General features: G+C 37.8%; 2 protein-coding genes across 2 annotated transcripts in view; both read left to right on the plus strand.

Annotated features, from left to right (window-relative positions):
• Window positions 1-20360, plus strand: part of LOC104445161 (disease resistance protein RPV1) — a 60104-nt gene that overhangs the window by 25804 nt on the left and 13940 nt on the right. The window lies entirely within an intron of this gene.
• Window positions 14088-15105, plus strand: LOC104445165 (TMV resistance protein N). The gene has a single exon (XM_039299361.1). It carries the CDS (start codon window positions 14405-14407, stop codon window positions 14891-14893), a length of 489 nt encoding a protein of 162 aa, XP_039155295.1. The 5' UTR covers window positions 14088-14404; the 3' UTR covers window positions 14894-15105.

Consider the following 20360-nt stretch of genomic DNA (forward strand, 5'->3'; position numbering starts at 1 on the left):
CTCTACTAGAAATTTGAAAATGTCTGCTCTTTCAACCAGAATTTAAAATAACTATGAAATAGAGGTTTCATCTCATGCTGCTGACATGGTTGAGGAACTTCTTCGTTTTCCTCTTCTTCTTTTTTTATGATTTGTGATGCTGAGTGCATAAATTCAAAATTAAATGGATGCTTGTTGAATGGCCATTGGTCTTCCAAGTTGCTATGTGTAATTTATCATATGGACCTCTGTCACCTCTCTTAATTCAATTAATGATGCCAGCACTACATACTCTAAAAATTTAGATGGTAAGTTTTGCTCAATCTAATATAATCTATATCTTTGGGAAAGCATTGATTAAATTGTCTCACTTATCAAGAGGTACAAGGGAGAGCTTTATCTTTAAGACTTTGCATTTAAGTCAAGGACACTGACACTGATAGGTACAAAGGGAGATTAGTTGATTCCTCCGTTGTGACTGGCAGATTGCATTAATAGGTACAACGGGAGAGCTTGATCTTCAAGACTTTGCTTTTAAGTCAAGGACACCGACATTAAGCAACTAGTGTTTGGTAAACACCTTGTAAAATATTTGCTGCAAAGCAATTTTAAAATAAGAAAAAAGAAAAGGAGAACAAAGGACTATGTAGATGCATATGAAAGCACAGGCGAGTGACACAATGGTGGGACCGATTCTGGCGTTGCACGACCCCAAGCGATGTGTCATTGAGGTCAAGCAAGCCCACACAACGCAACGTCTGTGTTGTGGGACCCCAAGTGACGCATCGCCAAGGCCACCCGCTAGGTAACGTGACACTTGACCCTCTGCGAGCTAAAATTGGCATCAAGCGACCTTGACCGAGCTTCCCAGCATTGTGCAACTATCGACGAGCTAGATCTAGTGTCAAGCAATCCTCAACAAAAGTTGGGGACTTATCTTGAGCTTTGAGTATTTTCAAAACAAAAATTTGTACAAAAAATCTTTGAAATTGTGTTACCAAATGTCAAAACTTTGAATCAAGGGCATTTGGAGTCCCAAAACAGGTTAATTCGGACACTCAAAATTTTTAATGGCTAAATTAGATGGGATTGAAGCAGAAGGTGAAATTGGAATATACCAAAATTGCCTTTATATTCTTCATCGGCTTACATTAAAATTCAATGATGTAGAAATGACATTTGCTGATTTCTCAATCCGACATCTTAAGCTAAATATAAGATCACTATAGTCTCCACACAAGTGACCTAATCACATTATGAGAGAATGAGATATCAAAAGCTCATTACTAAACTATCACTTACAATCATTAAAGGTTCAAGATCATGTGCACCAGCGATGTCTTTTTTCAATATCGAATTTCTTGGATCGTAACATCTATTCAGGTCTCGTATGATTCACCAGTCATAACATCACTCCTTCTCTCTCTCTCTCTCTCTCTCTCTCTCTCTCTCTCTCTCTCTCTCTCATGTGCAAACAAATTTAATACTCCACAAAGGACAGGAAAGAACTACCAACACTAGTGACCCTCTTTTGGATGTCACTCCATAAAGAGTATTGTTGAAATCTAAATTTCGTCCATTGTTCAAGTGTCCATTTTGGGCAAAAACATAAAAGTGCAAATAATAATAATTAGAATCAGTTCAGCCCAAAATCTAATCCCCTCAGCCCATCTTTTAGTTCCCTTTGGGCCCATTTCTTTTGTTCCTTTTGTTGTCCTCAATAGCCCATCTGAACTTAAAACAAGAAGGCCCAGCCCATATCCCAGGTGCCTTCTCTTTTGCCTGCTCCTGTCCGTGAGCGAAGAAGACGCGAGGAGTGACCGAGCAAGAGAGGTGTCCGTGAGTCGGTCTGTGAGAGAACAACGAGAGAGGGAAAATAACATAAAAGATTCCTTCTCGGAGAGAGAGAGGGGAGGAGGACGCTCGACGACATGGAGAGTGCGTGCTCGACGATATAGGTGAGCGGGGAGCTAGCTCGAATGGGAGAGAAAGGGAGAGTGCATCCCGTTTCGGAGTAGCAGAAAACCGCATCGCGCAGTTCGCCGTCGGTTTCGGAGCTCCGGTCAACGGCCAATCCGCGAGTTGTTCTTCACAGAGTCGGTGTCGAAGATCAGACGAGTACTGGGATTTCTTCCGCGAGCGGAGGAAAAGCTCTAACCAGACGCCCTTCATCATCATCAATCGAGACCTCGATTCGCCAAACAAACCAGGTACAGTCTCGGTCCAAACGCTCTACTTTGTCTCTGTTTTGGCCGAGAAAGACATGCTCAGTTCGATCGATTTTCTTGAAGAGATCTTGATAAGACGAAGTTTTTTTGTTGCTAACCATGGTGTTTTAAGTCTTTTCGTAACGTGTGAGGCTGAGGTGTAAGAGTTTTTCCTAATGTGGACTAAATTAATTGATATTGTAATTTACTGTTTTTACGGCTATCGTAAAAAACGGGGTTGGTCTAAGGTGAGATAGAATGTTTCTTAATTAGTCTAATATGGGCTAGCTAGTGTGGGCCGAGTTGAGCCCGACCCGTAATGAGAGGGACCGGCTGGAAACTCTATAAATAGTGCTCAAATCTCTCCTCTAACCCCGATTCTCACATGTATCCTCACCTAAGGGCGTTTACCTAACGCCGCACGTGAGGGGGCCGCCTCATTGAGCCAAGTGATACGGAGGGCAATAGAGGAGAAGGACTTGATGCGTGGATCCCCTTGATATATGTGGGTAATCCTTTTTTCCTGCTTCCTCTTTAAGTTCGATGGATTCCAAAACAGGTGCGTTAATCTTTCTACTCAATTACGTTCTTGTTCTGGTTATGGAGATCTTGGGATTGCGCAATTTGCGTCTAACATGTGGTATCAGAGCAACCATAACCCTAGAACTCGAACGCAATTGGTTTTGCCCTAATTTGTACGGATTTACCATAATTTGTACGGATCTACCCTAATTTGTACGGATTAGCCCTAATTAGTGCGGATCTTGCCCTAATTTGCGATTTTCGAGACCTTTTGTTCAATAAAAATTAAATTAAATCACAAATTTGGACTGGGCTCGATGAGACGAGCAAGAAGGTCGGCGGCGCGTCGCCAGAAGAGTCCGCACGCGCCCTCTCGCACGGTCACGCGCCGCCTGGGCGTCGAACGCGCGCCGCGCGTGAGATCCACGCGCCACGCTCTCGGGAGGCGCGTGAGGGTGCGTGGAGCGTCGGATCGGCGCGTGTCTGACGGCGTTGAACTCGTATGATGTTTTCCTATCTTATGGTATATTTATTTTATATGTTTGATGGTTTTATGGATGTGAAAATACATGCGGAACCCTAAATACGTGTGTTTTTAGTGTATTTTTGCGTATTTTTCTTGTATTTTCTGTGATTTTGGAAATACAGGTGATGGGTTAGCAGTATGTTATCACATAATAAAAAGGTGTGATTCATCAATAAAAATCAAACTTTATTGTGAACTGAAGCTGGCTTAATGCGATACAATTCATATGAGATTATATTTGAGTTATGTATTGAGATGATGAGAAACAATAAAGATTATGAAACTTTTGTTACTCAAGTATACTCCTTTACACACTAGTAATATTTGAATGATAGACGACTTAAGGACTCGTGACCAAACTGATGTACTGATTAACACATCTGCTGAATGTGGGTAATGCATGTCAATTAAGTTACTGCATATTGTACATGAACTCATCTGGTCACTTGTTAATGTCTATCAAGTTGAATATTTTTTATGGTTAAGGAGTATGACAACATTTATGCAGAGCAATAATATCTACTGTTAAATTTTAGATATTTGGTTCTCTGGTTTGACTCAATTAATAGGTCACTGGTTAATTACAATGATAATTTGTTGCTTAAAATTGGCTAATAAATCAGATGTTGGCCTTGGAGTCATGTTTTGTCGTATGAAACTCATGAGCAATAGTGCTTGTTGATTTGGTGTACCCTGTATTACTATTGATGTTAATTTGTGAAATATATTTTAGATCAGTATTCTTTTTATGTTGTTCTGGTAATATGTAATCAGGGTGCATAAGAGATGTTTTATTCTCTGTTATGAGAAGTTTCTTGTGTTACTGTAATCAATGATCTCATTAGAATCTGTCAAAACAGGTTCGCTATATATATATATATATATATATATATATATGTATGATTAATTTTTATTAATGAATAAAGCAATGTAATTAGCATGATTATGTGATTTTGGTGATATGCTGCCCCTATCACTAAAGTTAAAATCACATGTATATGGTGTATGTGAGGAGTAAAGTTTATATCCTTGGTATGAGAGAATTTCAATGATTCAATTGAGTAGTGACCGCCAAAGTGGCACGCTTGATTGAGTTTGAGAAATTTCGGTCTCGTATGATGATTGGGATGTCTCCTGGTCTAATGTGTAATCATACTCCCAAAGGAGGTGATTGTGTATTAGTTCATGGAGGGATACATGATAGTGTGGTGGAGGAGTGACTGATTCTAGTGATTCATATGCCCAAAGGTGATGAATTTACGAAGAATTGGAACATATTCTCATAACTCTTATCATGTGGAGAGTGTACAATTGCATGTCATGTATTCTGCCCAAAGGTGATTATGTGATTTTGCATGTAACTCTCTAGATGTGTACTTGTACGTCAAGTTACACAATGCTCACATGATGCTAATTATATACTGCTTGTTTTTCAGTCACCTTTTCTGTAAATGGTAATTCCGTCATCATTGAGGTTTTTTACCGCTTCAAATTTTAAGTTGTGGACATATGATTTGTTACTTGAGTAAAGAGCAACTGAATTTGCTTATTGTCAATGAAGCGTTCCATTCTGGAACACTTGAAAAGAGGTTTGCCTGCGGACTGCACTGCTATAAGATAAAGGAAGCCTTAGTTGCTTGAAATTATGTCTTGTCTGACATTGAAATTAGGACACATCTGCAAAAATTGTGTTTAAATCCTAATGACATATACATCTCGTATATGATTAAAAAGGTTGTTAGGTTTAACAATGGCAATGAGTATTTTGGCAAGTATGACAATGCGAAATAGCTTAAAGGGTCATTTGTCAAATACTTGATAGATTCTGGGGTGCTAGTTTAATTACTATACCTGAAAATTCTGACAAAAAAATTTGGGCAAAAGGCATAAATGCACCATATTGAACATGGTGATGAGTATGATTAGTAAGACTAATTTATCTGGTTTTTTGTGGGCTGATATTTTGAAATCAATTTTTTCATATACAAAAGGGGTATTGATTTTATAACCCTAAAGAAGGTAAAAGAATTATAGAATCACATACTCTAAAGTTTCTAAATATTGACGTAATTGTAGAGGATAGCTGCTCTCAGATTATTAAAGAGAATAGTATGATGGAGGTTACTATGTTTTTGTCTTTACCTATACAGATAATTATGGAATCTACTGTAACCATAGACTAAACTTGTTGAGGTTTAATGTACTATTCTTGATATAGTTTATAATGAAATTTCTTAAACCTCTCAAGTGCAGAATGAAGTGGTTGCAGCTTTATTAAGGAGATTTGTTAAGGAAAGATGATCAGTTATACCATCAGACTATATAGTCTATTTGTGAGAGCATGATTACAATATCCACTATATGGTTGATGTAATGACATATTTATAAATGTCGTTTCTTATTCTCAATTAAGTATGTGATTAGATGCCATAAAATGCGATATGCAATCTATGAAACATGTTTGGAAACTTACTGACTTGTCTAAAGATTACAAGTTCATTAGTTGCAAATTGGCATTCAAAATTACAAGAATTTCAAAGAAAGATTGTGGAATTTAAAGCCAAATTGATAACTACAGTTTTCACTCTGAAAGAGGGGTGGATAGTTTATAGTGAAGAAATAATTATTTCTTTAAATATTATTTCAGAGTGAACTTGCCATTAATAACTCTTTTTTATTTGGAGTTACGTTAAACAGATTCAAAAACTATATAGTGCAACTGGATGATTTTGCAGCAGATTCAAGTAAACTTGTATGTAGACTGAAAAGTTCTAATTCATGGTCTTAAGCAAGTTTCCAGACAATATTCTTAAAGTTTCATAGTGTTGTTATTTTGTTCAATTGGGAACAAAGTAATTCAATATACTGCAAGGTCAGTGGGAGGAAATTTATTTTTTCTCATACTTTATGTACATGATGTTTTGCTTACAAGTTTTGACCTTGAGACATCTTATATCCTTTGTACTGAGGTCTGTAAGGATTGTTTTTTCCATATTATATTAGATTTTCTCAGAGGATATTTGCTGATTGTATATTTAAAATATTTAATATACATCATTGCAAGCCAGGAATTGCTCCTGTTGTTAAAGGTGATGGACTAAATCAATCACATTGTCCTTAATATTGAGAAAATCTAATTAAATGTTGTACCTTGTGTCAGTGCACTTAAAAGTATAATGTATACTCAAATTTGCACTAGACTAAATATCGTCTTTGTGACGGGACTTCTAGGAAGATATCAGTCAAATCCATGACGTGATCACTAGGTTGTTGCTAAGAAGATTTTAAAGGTACTTAAAGAAAACAAGAGATTATATGCTAATTTATAGACATGTTCAATTCTTGCAGTTAGTAAGGTATTTAAATGTAAACTTTGCTGGCTATTCTGATGACATGCAATCAATAACATAATACATATTTATGTTAGCAGTAAGTGCAATAAATAAAGTTCTATGTCATCTTCTACTATGTAAGCAGTGTTAGTAACATTCTTTTAGGCTGTTACTTGGGCTTTTAAGCTCCAGAACCTCATTAAAGGAGTTGATCGTTTTAACTTTATGTATAGATCCATACGGTTGTATTGAGATAACAAATTTGTAGTATTATTTATTTACTACAGAGGTCTCAAGGGGTCTAAATATATGGTGGTCAGATATTTTTAACCATAAAGAAACGGTACAGAAAGGTGACTTATGATATAACATATTTTCACAGATGATGTGGTTGCAGATCCACAAACTAAAGGCCTACGCCCATGTATATTTTAGTAACATATTGTTAACATGGGCCTAGGAGTATCTTCGGATACTGTTGTTTAGTGGGAGTTATTTTGGCTTTACTTTGATAAAGTTCACATGTGGTTCGTTACACTTAGTAACGGTTTGATATGTATCAACTTTTGCATTCAATAAAATATTTTGAATGTGTTGTTATTATGTTGAATACATATTGATAAAGTTTCAAGGGATTGTATAAACCTTGAGTGAAGGTTAGGGGCATCTAGGCATCCGGTTATTAGCCTTGTGCATATGTCTTGTGATACATAAATAAAGGTTAACCATAAGGACAAGACATATGTGGGTTCATTGGAACCATAAAGCATTCTCTAGTGGCACAAGTTTTTGTGACGCCTAAAGTTAAGAGAATGATGACTAACAAATGGGATCTCTCTATGAGAGATGTTATCCATTTGCCACACTACCATATTGAATCCATATCAATAAAGTTGAGAACATTCGTGACCATGGAAGGCTCTGTGTGTATACATGCAGTTACCGCCATGATTCGGTGTTTAAGATTTTATGGGATATGATTGACTATTAAGAATTATCTCTGGACCAAATGTGCGCACATACAGTACGATTTCAATTAATATAGTCCAAGTGGGAGAATATAAGAGTTTTTCCTAATGTGGACTAAATTAATTGATATTGTAATTTACTGTTTTTACGGCTATCGTAAAACAGGGTTGGTCTAAGGTGAGATAGAATGTTTCTTAATTAGTCTAATATGGGCTGGCTAGTGTGGGCCGAGTTGAGCCTGACCCGTAATGAGAGGGACTGGCTGGAAACTCTATAAATAGTGCTCAAGTCTCTCCTCTAACCCTGATTCTCACATGTATCCTCACCTAAGGGGGCGTTTACCTAACGCTGCACGTGAGGGGGCCGCCTCATTGAGCCAGTGATACGGAGGGCAATAGAGGAGAAGGACTTGATGCGTGGATCCTCTTGATATATGTGGGTAATCCTTTTTTCCTGCTTCCGCTTTAAGTTCAATGGATTCCAAAACAGGTGCGTTAATCTTTCTACTCAATTACGTTCTTGTTCTGGTTATGGAGATCTTGGGATTGCGCAATTTGCGTCTAACATGAGGATCTCGTTATAATTAAAACAGAAAACCATTGAAAGATCTGCGTATTGCATGTTTGACAAAATGCTTGACAGAGGGTCGAATGTCAAGTCCCGTCTAAATTCAAGATCGATTCGTACTTGCTTTGTTTTTTGTTGAATCATATCTAATACTAGCATTTTCTCTGTGTTTCTATGAGATTTGATGAAAAATCTTTGCTTGAGTCCAACGTACATGCGTATCTCCAAGGCCGGAAAGCTTTTCGTCAGAGTATCCCCTCGCACCAGCGAAGTCAGCGTTTCAGGGACATACTAGTTAGCCCATCTCACTTCATTCTAATGTATTTTTGCTTGTTAATTTGTTGGGATGCTGCCGTGAAAAGTGTGAATTAGGTAGGATGGTTTTTATTAAGTTTTGCGATAGATGGAGCGGGCAGCCAGAGGTGGTCAACGTCAGTCAGAATAAGTGATCGGCGGTGATCTAAGTTCTGGTGATAAACTCATCAACGATGGTATTTGTTTCGTTAAAAAGAAAAATGGCCGCGAAAGATGGAGTTGCAAGTTGAAGATGGCGTTCGGGTAGAGAATGTCTGGAGGAAGAAGAGGGAGTGCAGGCAGAAAAAGACAAAAAGAACAAGAGACAAAAATAAAAGAATTAAAAAAATCGAAACATTAAAAAATCCAGTTTTAATCGGACGGGGGTGGGATCCGGATATACGGATCGGGTAAACAAGTCCGAACCCATTCCCTGAATATAATAATAATAATAATAATGAAAAATTTTAAAAATCCGAAGAAAGTCATTAAAATTAAAAAATTCTAAAATTTTTTTAAAGAATTAAAATTCAGAATATGGTAAAACATTTTAGGAAATAATAAAAAATTAGAAAATTCGGAAATTAATAAAAATTAAAATTTTCAGAAAATCATTAAAAAAATTTAAAAAAATCCGAAAATGTCATTAAAAATATAAACCATTAAGAAATTTTAAAAATATTAAATTAATAAAAATTTAAAAATTCAGAAAATCATTAAAAAATATTTTATAAAATTCAGAAAATCGTTAAAAAGGAAAATCCAGAAAACAAAAAAAAAAAAAAAAAATCGAAAATCATTAAAAAAATCATAAAATTATTAAAAAAATCAGAAAAAATCAGGAAAAAAATTAGAAACACCTAGAAATTGAAACCCAAATTTGGACGGCCTTTAAAGCTTTACAATAGGATTCTTTGGTTTGGATTTCCTTTTTCTTTTTAGGGACAATATTAGGATGCTTGTATGTTTTCATTATGATTATACTCAGTTGCGCTTTTTGATATCTTAGATGTTATTTTCCTTGTTTTATAATGGTTCGAATAAAACCTAGAATTTTTTGATAGAATGCTATGGCTTTAATTAATATGATCAAGTTAGGTACCGAAATGACGTTAGTCTTAAGGCTAATGTAATGGAGTCCCCTAGTCTAGAATGTCTCATTCCGTAAATGATAAGATATTCTCTCATATCTTATTAGGTTTCTAACTGAATCCCAAAAAAATTAGTGGCAACTGCCTTGTTAAAATTTACATAGGCTAAATTAATTTAAATTTTGAACGCCTGATGTTGTGCGAGGTATAAGCTTGGAAGAACCTGAGTAAATGGAAACTCGTGGCCCTAAGTTGGCAATACCTCTAAACCTAACAGCTTCCTGACAGCTTCCGTAAGAGGTTCGGTTGTGATGAGTATATACTTTTTTTTTTAATCAAAAGTCTGTACTTCAATTCACATTTTATACAATGGGAGCAAGAGGAACACCACCGATAGAAAATGATTAATAAACCCCGAAGCGATGTACCAATCTCTATTTATACATCGGATCATTCCGTTTTATCAGCTTTCCTTATTGTTGTGATTTATTTTGAGTTAACAACGAAGGATGACTCTACCTTTGCAAAATTGCCACACGAAAACCAACAAAGCGCAAAGCAATGTTGGGCAAATTCACGAGCGAAATCCTGGGCCGACCCGATTTGAAACAATCTCGGGTCAAAATGGACCTCTTAAGACTGAAACGATGGGGCAATTCTCTTGACTGGATTCGCTTTACATTTCATGAAAATTTTCTTTCCTACTTTTAAAAAAAAAAATTTGTTGCCGCCGGCATGATGATGATGATGATGATGATGATTATTATTCTTATTATTATTATTATTATTATTATTATTATTATTATTATTATTTCTTTTCTAAGTTCTAAAGTGGCCAAAGAAATTAATCATGTGCTATTGTAGTTTATCGGTGCGGTTAATTCAGATGATTTTCTTTCGAGAAATTTAAAAGTAACTCTATTTGAATATTTGGCAAATTCTCGAATGCAGAATCTGGTTTTAGCTAAGCCCGAAGTAAATTTTAACGAATCCCGATCACGAAATGCTTTGATGAAGCGTTCATTAATATTGCTCGTCTTAAGTAGTATCTTTAGGGCACTTCTACACTTTTAAACAAGAATTTTTATGTTAATTGTAATAAACTCTTCAAAATCTAGGGAAATAAAAAAGTCAAGGGATTTCATTTTCGCTGTATAAAATATTAGTTCGCTCTTAAATTGTAATGCGATAGTTACTTGCTAGTGGAACCCATGTTAGGAGATCACTCGGCAAATCCACAGCCGTCGAGTTCAAATTTTGGGTGAATAACGGCAGACGAAAAGAAAAAAAGAAGAAGATAATTTCCTTTTTCATAACACTTTCCAAGCAATAATGAACTTCATTTGAGGAACCATATGAAAAAAATGACACCCAACCACAGCTGGAAAAACCTATCTAAAATTGATTGCTAGGAAATAACTTGGCCAAAAAAATGTCAAGAGTAGAGTAATCTTGATTTCGAATCTTACACCGGTGACAGGCACATCAATGACTTCAAGCAATCCTCAATCATGTTAGGATTGGGCCAAGGCCTTTTTCTAGACAATAACTTCTTGACAATATTTATCACATAAATATCATCAAGGGGTCAAAAAATTTGAAGAAACGAGAGAAAATGACATAGGAAAAAGGAATTGCGTATATTTTCATTTTTGATATTTGCAATTAGCTCACATATTTTTAGTTTTTAGTATGTAATCCTCTAAGATTCGAGCTATTTGACGTTCATAGTAAATACTTTGTCGTTCCACTTTTAATAGAGTATGTCCCATATTCAATGTTTGTCTAGACTAATCTATCTTCCCTTAAGTGAGAGTTTAAAGGAATAACAATAATTTCCTTCGTTGTCTGTTTGTCAAATAATTTCCTCGAAGTGCTTCTAAAAAGTCTCATTATATTTTATCATTCACCTATTGCATATCAAGTTTCAACATAGCTTGCAACTTCTTATTGCTTGCACGCACTCTGAGAGTGCAACACCTCCTAAACAATGAGTATATTATCATGAATTGGATACCCACTAACAAAAGCACTATGCTCTATGCATATAATATCCAAAAGTAATAACAATAATTTCCTTCACTGTCTGTTTGTCAAATAATTCTCTCGAAGTGCTTTTAAAAGGTCTCATTCTATTTTATCATTCGCCTATTGAATATCAAGTTTCAACACAGCTTGCAACTTTTTATTGCTTGCACGCACTCTTAGAGTGCAATACCTCCTTAACAATGAGTATATAATCATGAATTTGACAACCACTAACAAAAGCACTATGCTCCATGCAGATAATATCCTAAAGTAATGATTTTAATTAATTGGCCACGGGCTAATGGGACAAAACTTTTTCAGCTTTTCTAGGTAGGGTATTTTGGGGATAAGTATAATTTGGCTTTTATCCTCTTTAGCGTTTAAGCAACCAGTGTTCTAAAAGAAAGTTACTTCCTAAAAAACATCCTATTGAATGTCCTCCCAGTGGTGTTTGAAAAATTGTCCACTTAAACTATTAGGACCAAAGGCCTTGAGAGCTCCTAACCGGTGTACGTTTTCTAAAATTTCCAACATGGTGACCTCCGCTATCAAATTTCAATCAATATCTTTCAACACTAAAGTTGAAATGTGTTCAATAATAGGTTGGAAGTTTTTTGTCCTGCTAACGTATATAAACTCTTAAAGTATTCCACCATCATTTGCTTTAGAGCACTAGGTTTTTTTTTTTTTTGGTCATAACTTTAGAGTACTAGGTTCGCGCGTCCACTCCCCATTAGTATTAGCTTGCATGGAGATTCCATTTCCCAGCCTCCTTTGAATGGTTGTTGCATGAAAATTTTGGAGTTTTTATTTTCCCATTTCGACCAACTAATTCACAAATGTATGTCCCAAAAATTTCTTCCCTTTTCCACAGTGAGCTAATTTCCTCTTTCGATTTCATTATCTTTTCTTTGCTTTGGGAATATCTAGGTTGTTTGTTATATTTTGGATTTCCTGCTTTAGCGTCTCAATTCTCGTATGAGTATTGAGAATTCTATCCTACTCCAAGATGCAAGGATTTAGGACACTTTTCAGAATTTAGTTAGTAAATCAGCTCCCTCTCGCTTGGGAGACAACCAAACCCCGTTGACAATATTTCCATACTCCTTGTCCTCTAAGCACCATGTTTCAAATTTGAATTCTTTTGCTTTTTTCACTGGTTGTGGGAATAATCTCAGCAAAAAAGGACTATGGTTTGATCCTACTGCAAATAAATCAAAGATTTCTGTGTCTGGAAAAAGCACCATCCATTCAATCGTGCATAAGACTCTATCTTGTTTCTTCTTGACAAATTCCTCCCCTTCTTTATTATTATCCCAAGTGAAGGCGCATCCCTTGCTTTCTACTTCTATAAGATCACAATTGTTTAGGAAGTTTCTAAATGTGACTAGCCAATAATTTTCAGCCATCTTCCTCTCCACCTTCTCCCAAAAATAGAGTATTTCATTAAAATCCCTTGCACAGACCCATGATAGATGGTTCAGATGTCTAATACCTTCCAGCTCCTTCCATAACATTAGTCTATCATGAAATACATTGGATGCATGGATATAAGTTATAACCATTCGTGACTCATGATATTTCAATTCACACGTCGTATCAATAAATTTATTGGTATTTTGCTCAGTGGAAATTGCTATCATGGATACAAATACTTTTCCTCAACGAGCGCATGAGGGAGGGAGGGAGGGAGGGAGGGAGGGAGGGAGAAAGAGAAGAAAATGGCAGGGCTTTGGATGCTCTCTGTGCTTTGTGTGCTTATTCTTCTGGTTTCTTTATTTGGCAATGAGTTGAAGTCGATAGTGTTTGAATTCAAACATCCACTTCTTTGGGCCATGCAAATTGGACTAGGCCCTTCCAATCATGACTGCATTGGAGCCCTTTTTATCATCTTCTCTTTCTTTTAATTTTTTAAAATTCATGTTAATCTATTTTACAAGAATCTATGCTTGATTTGTCAACTAAAATTTATGTGTCAATACTGACGTAGATAATTTTTAATTTTTAATTTAATTTTTATTTTTTTTACATGGCCAACAAGGTGAGGGCCAATGACCCCCTCACTAGGCATGGGCGAGGGTCCCTTATTTCACAAAAATAATATTTATTATATACCAAAATTGAGATTAGGTGAAACTTAAACATGAATATGCAATATAATATCGAACTTCAACTTGTTAGTATTCGACTCAATAGTCTTACAAGTCTAATTGAGTTATTCTTTTTATAAATTATTTATATGAAATTTCGAGCCCAGTCCATTTTTATTTCAACATAATAAAATTGAATCCAGGCACAACTTTTGAATACTTCAATTTTCTTTTCTAGGTGAGTTCAAGCAAGAAATTCAATCCTCGATCAAGCTAAGCTTGAGTGAAGTTTCACGCGATCAAACGTGTGAGTCGAGCTTGACATTGCATCAGCTGGTCTCAATGTGATTATCCTTCTATCTCAAGGACTAAGCCTAGGACGCTAGCGCTTAGACTTGATACCTCAAAGGTGGATTTGCACGTTCTTGCGCGTGGGCCGGACCCGAGACCTCACAGCCAGATTTATAAATTCTAGTGGCCGCTTCCGTCTTCTGAGTCCTTGGCTAATTCTTCATCGTTCCAGATTCGTTGGTCGATCACGTCGATCTCGCCCTCCAAACCCTGAGAGCGCTTGTTTCTTTGAAGCGAGCGAGAGCCAGAGCCGGGGCATAGGGAAGAGATCGTCAACTTCGCTGCCGATCGGGGAAGGGCAACCCCGGGTCAGAGGCCGCCTAGCATCTCCGAGAGCAAAGCCCACTCTGCTTTAGCTTTAAGCCCTTGATTTTCGTAGCAAGACTCTCTCTCTCTCTGTTCCGAAGCTTGGCATTCTAGTGAAGCACATATACCATCTGCTCTTCTAATGGCTGCTTCTTCGAATATCAGAAGATATTACCATGTGTTCCTCAGTTTCAGAGGGACAGATGTCCGCCACGGCTTCCTCAGTCATCTCTACGCGGCTCTGGACCAGAAAGGAATATACACTTTTGTGGATAGCGAGGAGCTTAGGAAAGGAGAGGAAATATCGCCGACGCTCGTGGGGGCGATCGAGGAATCTCGCATCGCGATCATTGTCTTCTCTGAGAACTACGCCTCCTCACCATGGTGTTTGGAAGAGCTCTTGAAAATCATGGAGTGCAAGGAGCAAAACGACCTGATGGTGTTCCCAGTGTTTTTCAAAGTGGAACCGAGAGAAGTGAGAGGGGGGAGAGAGAGTTATAAGAGAGCTATGGATAAGCATGAGTCCAAGTTCGGGAAGGATTCAGAGAAAGTGAAGAGATGGAAGAAGGCTCTCCTTGATGCCGGTAACTTGTCTGGGTGGGACTTCGATGACAGGAACGCACAAATGTGATGCAGTGCTTTGCGATTGTTAGCTTGTGATTGTTTGTTAGATATCAAATCGTATGTATAGCTTCGAATTGCCGAAACGATGCATCGAGTTCTTTGAATTCGCAGTAGACACAAAAGTTGAAAGACCAAAATTTCAAGCTAGCAGAAATTTCTGTCTTAGATAAGTAGTGTGGTTCCTAGGACCCGAGTAATTAGTGTCTTCAGGCCTTTGTAATTTTCCTTCCGCAGACGTTGGCGCAGGTGTGTGTTATTTCTTTTCATTTTATTATTTGTTAATCTTCTTATGAAAGACGTTAGACGTTGAATTCCTGCCATGGCTTGAAATGGTAAAACATGTTTCTATTTCTTTTGAGTGCTCATCAGAGATGAAAGAGATGAAGCGAAGCTCATACAAGACATCGTCAAAGAATTATCAATTCGTCTCAGTCCAAGATACTTGGATGTTGCTAAGTATCCAGTCGGTCTAGAATCCCAAGTTCAAAAACTGATAAGTTTGTCAGAGTCAGCTGGTAGTGATGTTTTGATGATAGGTCTATGGGGACCTGGCGGCATAGGAAAGACGACGATTGCTAAGGCCCTATATAATGCGATTCAGACGCAATTTTGGGGTTTTAGTTTTTTGGCGCAAGTTAGAGAAAAATCGAACCAAAGCAATGGTCTTGTTTCTTTTCAAAAACAACTTCTATCTGAGATCTTACTTCATAAAAAATTAACGGTCTACGATGTCAATGGAGGAATTAGTTTGATATAGGAAAGACTATGTTGCAAGAAGGTTCTCCTAGTTCTCGATGATGTTGATGACATGGATCAACTGAATGCATTAGCTGGAAAAGGCGACTGGTTTGGCAAAGGGAGTAGAATCATTGTTACATCAAGAGATAGACATTTATTAACTTCTCATGACAAAAATTATGTGTATGAAGTTAAAACTTTTGAAGACAATGAAGCACGAGACCTTTTTGGTAAGCATGCCTTTACAAACAGCAATAAAGTAGAAATAAGAAGGGATCTCATTGATGGAGCACTGCATTATGCCGGCGGCCTTCCATTAGCCTTGGAAGTGTTGGGCTCATTCCTACGTGGAAGAAAGGAACCTGAATGGAAAAGTACGTTGCATAAACTCTCTAAAATTCCTGAATCAAAAATCATTCGAGTTCTCAAGATAAGTTTCGATGGATTGGACGAGAATGAGAGGGAAATTTTCCTTGATATTGCTTGTTTCTTTAAGGGGAAAAGTATAAAGGACATCAAGGAAGTTCTTGACAGCTGTGATTTCGACACAATCATAGGAATAAAAATTCTCATCGAAAGATCCTTAATAAAAAATGAGGACGAGACCTTGCAAATGCATGATTTGATTCAGTTGATGGGTCAAGATATTGTTAATCAAGCATGTCGTGATGATCCTGGGAAACGCAGCAGATTATGGCTTTTGGAAGATGTTGAGGACGTTTTTTGTTATAATACGGTAAAAGTTGTTTATGTTAGTTTTGCTACATTTCGGTTTACATTACTCTAATTTGAACGGTCTAACGTAAATCTTTATTGAAAATTTTGTCTAACAACCGAATTTGCTCCATTATGGATAGGGACGGATGCAGTAAAGGCCATAGTATTGGACTTGCCCCCACCAGCAGCCATAGTAGTGGACTTGCCCCCACCAGAAGCAATAATCATCAGACCTGATGCTTTCATAAATATGAAAAAGTTGAGAATACTCATTTTTCTTGGAGTGCATATCTCTTCACAAGCTCAAGTACGTCTCCCTAGCGAGCTAAGATGGCTTGAATGGCCCAGTGCCCCGAATCTAGAATTTGGCTCTAGTCGAAATAAACTTGTGAGACTCAATGTCCCGAAAAGTCATATCAGAAAATTAGGGGGCAACTTTCATGTAAGCCATTGTGATGATTAGCTTTTCGTTTTTATAGCTATAATTTTTTTTTTTTTTGCAGAGCTTAATGACTTCACTAGTATGTTTTTGCAGAAATTTGGAAAGCTGAAGTCCATCAATTTCAGTGAATGCAAGTCCTTGGTTAGTATTTGCGACCTGTCATCGGCTCCAAATATGGAGAAATTGATTCTTAATGGGTGTGAGAGCTTGGTGGAGGTTCACCCATCCGTTGGAAATCTTGTCAAGCTAGAAGTTTTATCGCTAGAGTCATGCTCTAATCTTAGTAATTTTCCCAACACACTGAGGACTAAATCTCTTCAAACCCTTAATCTCTCTGGTTGTTCTAAATTTGAGAAGTTCCCAGATATTGACGGAAAGATGGAACATCTGAAAAGACTTTATCTTCGTAGGACGGCTATTAAAGAACTCCCTGCATCAATTGAAAATCTTGTCTCTGTGGAGTGGATAAATTTAGCATTTTGCAAAAATCTCGTAAGGCTTCCATGGCACATTTATAAGTTGAAAAAACTAGAGTTTTTGAATCTTCCTGACTACTCTAATTTAATCACGTTTCCAAACAACATGAAGGATTCAACTGATCCCAATGCTCGTGGGGAATTCCAAAATCTAAGGTTCCTAGAACTTAGCCGCTGCAATTTATCAGAAGTAGACTTCCTTGAGAGTTTTTCCAGTTTTCCCACATTGAAGTTCCTGTACCTTTTAGATAACAAGTTTACTCATCTGCCGACATGCATCAACAAGTACCATAGTTTGTACGAATTGTCTGTTGATAGATGCGAGCTACTAGAAGAGATTCCTCAGCTTCCACCAAATGCCGACCTATCAGCCCGATGTTGCAAATCTCTGCAAAAATTCCCAGATCTGGGGGGTCGCCCCGACCTCTCTCTTTCCGTTAACTTGACTTCATGTTGTGAATTATCCCGCAGAGGGGTCACTATGGCTGATGTGGCTGATTTGTCGTTACTAGAGGTCTCTCTCTCTATATGTATATATATATATATGTCAACTGCAAATGCTTGATATGCGTACTATCTGTGTGACAGGATCTACCAAAGGTGGATCTTCTCAACATTTGCCTACCTGGAAGAGAGATGCCTAAATGGATTCTCCCCTGTGAAGGGAAGTCCATATCTTTCATGATTCCTCAGGAGCTGTACGATAAGTTCAAAGGAGTAGCTCTCTGTGTTGTTCTTGGCCCGAAGGAAGGAAAAGTGGTCGATGCTTCATGTTCAGTTGGAACATTAACATATGTTAATGGCTGGTCAGCGGGTCAATTGGCACAAAATTTTTATTCAATGGAATCTGACCATGTGTGGTTTCATTATCATCCAGACCTTTTTCTAAATCTGCGAAATGATTGGAGTCATTACCAAGTTTGCCTCTGGGCAGAAAAAGCAAGCATAAAGAAGTGTGGATTCTGTCCAATATGCGAGCAAAAGGAGGATGTTCTGAGGATGGTGATCCCAGCACCATCAGCCGATGGAAACAAATTGAAGTTTTCAAGGAGTGATTCAGAAGAAGATAGTTCAATAGACACCATGGAAGCAGATGATCTATTTGAAATGTATGCAGGGGAAAGCTCATCACGTTTAACAAAGAAGAGAAGAAGGTCTTAACTATGGTGAGACTATAAGTTCCAATGTCTTTTCTTTTTCCTTTTCTGGGCCTCCACTAGAGATTTGCAAGTGCCTGCTCCTTCAATTAGAATTCAAGATCATTATAAAACAGGGGTTTCGCACCATGCTACTAACATGATTGAGGAATTTTTTTTTTTTTTTTATGTGTTGTTTCTCTATGATTTGTGATGCAGAGTGCATTAAACCAAAAATTAAGAGGATGCTTGTTAAAATGGCCATGGTCTTCCAAGTTGCTCCATGTAATTTATCACACGGGCCTCTGTTGCCTCTCTTAATCCAATTAATGATGCCAATATTTTGTACTTTAAAATTCTAAGATAGTAAGTTTTGCTCAATCTAGTATAATATGTATCTTCAGGAAAATGTCGTTTGAATTGTCTCAAAGATTAAGAGGTCTACACAGGAAAAATTAGTTGATTCCTCTGTTGTTGGTCAGCAGATTGCATTGGATAGGTATAAAGGGATAGCGCTAGCTTCTAAGAAACTTTGCATTTTGGCAAAGGAGGTTGACTTCAAGGATTTTCATGAAAAGCAAATAGTATGTGGCAAACACCTAAAATAAGTATTGCAAAGCAATTTTTAGAATGAGAAAAAAGATTAAAAAGGGAGAATGAAGGAACTTGCAGGTACATGTGAAAGCACAAGCGAGTGGCACAACAGTAGGACCAATGCCGACGTCGTGCGACCCTAGGCAATATGCTGCTGAGGTCAACCACCAAACCTAGGGGACGCGACACCAATGTTGCTTGACCCTAGGCGACACAACACTGAACGCAAGTGTCCCATGACCTCAATTGGCAGAATGTTGGAGCCACACGACTAGGCAACGCAACGCTTCACCCTCGACAAGCTAAATCTGACATCAAGTGTCCCATGACCTCAATTTCAGCTCATAAATTACAAGCTCGTGTCTTTATCGAGCTTGTTGTTCCAACATGCAACGATCTAGATTTTAAAAACATGACATCAATACGGTTTGATTGCTACTTCAGTTAAAATCACGATGGATGATGAGCACGATTCGGTTCTCCAATCAAAGCTAAAACCCATCTCCAAAAAAGGAAAGAAAAGCCCAGAAAGAACACATCGGATGCAATCACCCCCATCAATCGAGGGTCCAAAAGGGGAGGTCACAGGGACTAATACCCAGCCAAACTGATCACGTACGCGAAGCAAATGTGGAAAAATAAAAATTCAACACAAATCAAGAGCATTGAAGATCTCAAATGAAGCACAAAGTAGAACTCACTAGCCAAGTTGTGTTTGGAAAGCAAGGGTGACCCGAGTGTTAGGGTTTCTAGTTAGGGCTTTTTTTTTCTTTTTTTTTTTCCTTCTGATTTACTTGACATTAAGTGAGGTGACCGGCATGAGTGGCGAGTGGCAAGTGTCGAGCGTTGAGTGGGGCGAGCGTCAATTGGCGGGCAACAAGCGTTGAGCAAGGCCAGCAGCAAGCATTGAGCATTGAGCGAGGCTAGCAGTGAGTGGTGAGTGGCGAGCGTTGAGCGAGGCCAGCAACGACAGCAAAGGGCAAGTGGTGAGCGGCAAGCGATGCGAGTGGCACGCACGATCAGAGGTGAGCAGCGTGGGCAACCAGAGGCGAGCGGGATATTGCTACTGTTGATTTTGGCAAATTGAAGAACAAGGAAGATAGTATGGAAGAGAATGTCCTTTGGGGAAGGAAGCCGTGAGGAGATTTACAGCGTAAACTTCGCGCCATTTTGGATGTCGCGAGTTCGTGACTGTGAGGACTCCTTGGTCCTCACAATGAAGATTGAAGAACATACTCTGGACTATAGAGGACGTTGTGAAGACCTTTACGGCGTAAACTTCACGCCTTTTGGAATTGGATGCCGTCTGTTTGTGACTGTGAGCCTGAGGAGTCAACATCTTCAACATCATTTTACTTAGGTTCGAATATA

Source organism: Eucalyptus grandis, chromosome 8 (assembly GCF_016545825.1).
Source record: "Eucalyptus grandis isolate ANBG69807.140 chromosome 8, ASM1654582v1, whole genome shotgun sequence".
NCBI lineage: Eukaryota > Viridiplantae > Streptophyta > Magnoliopsida > Myrtales > Myrtaceae > Eucalyptus > Eucalyptus grandis.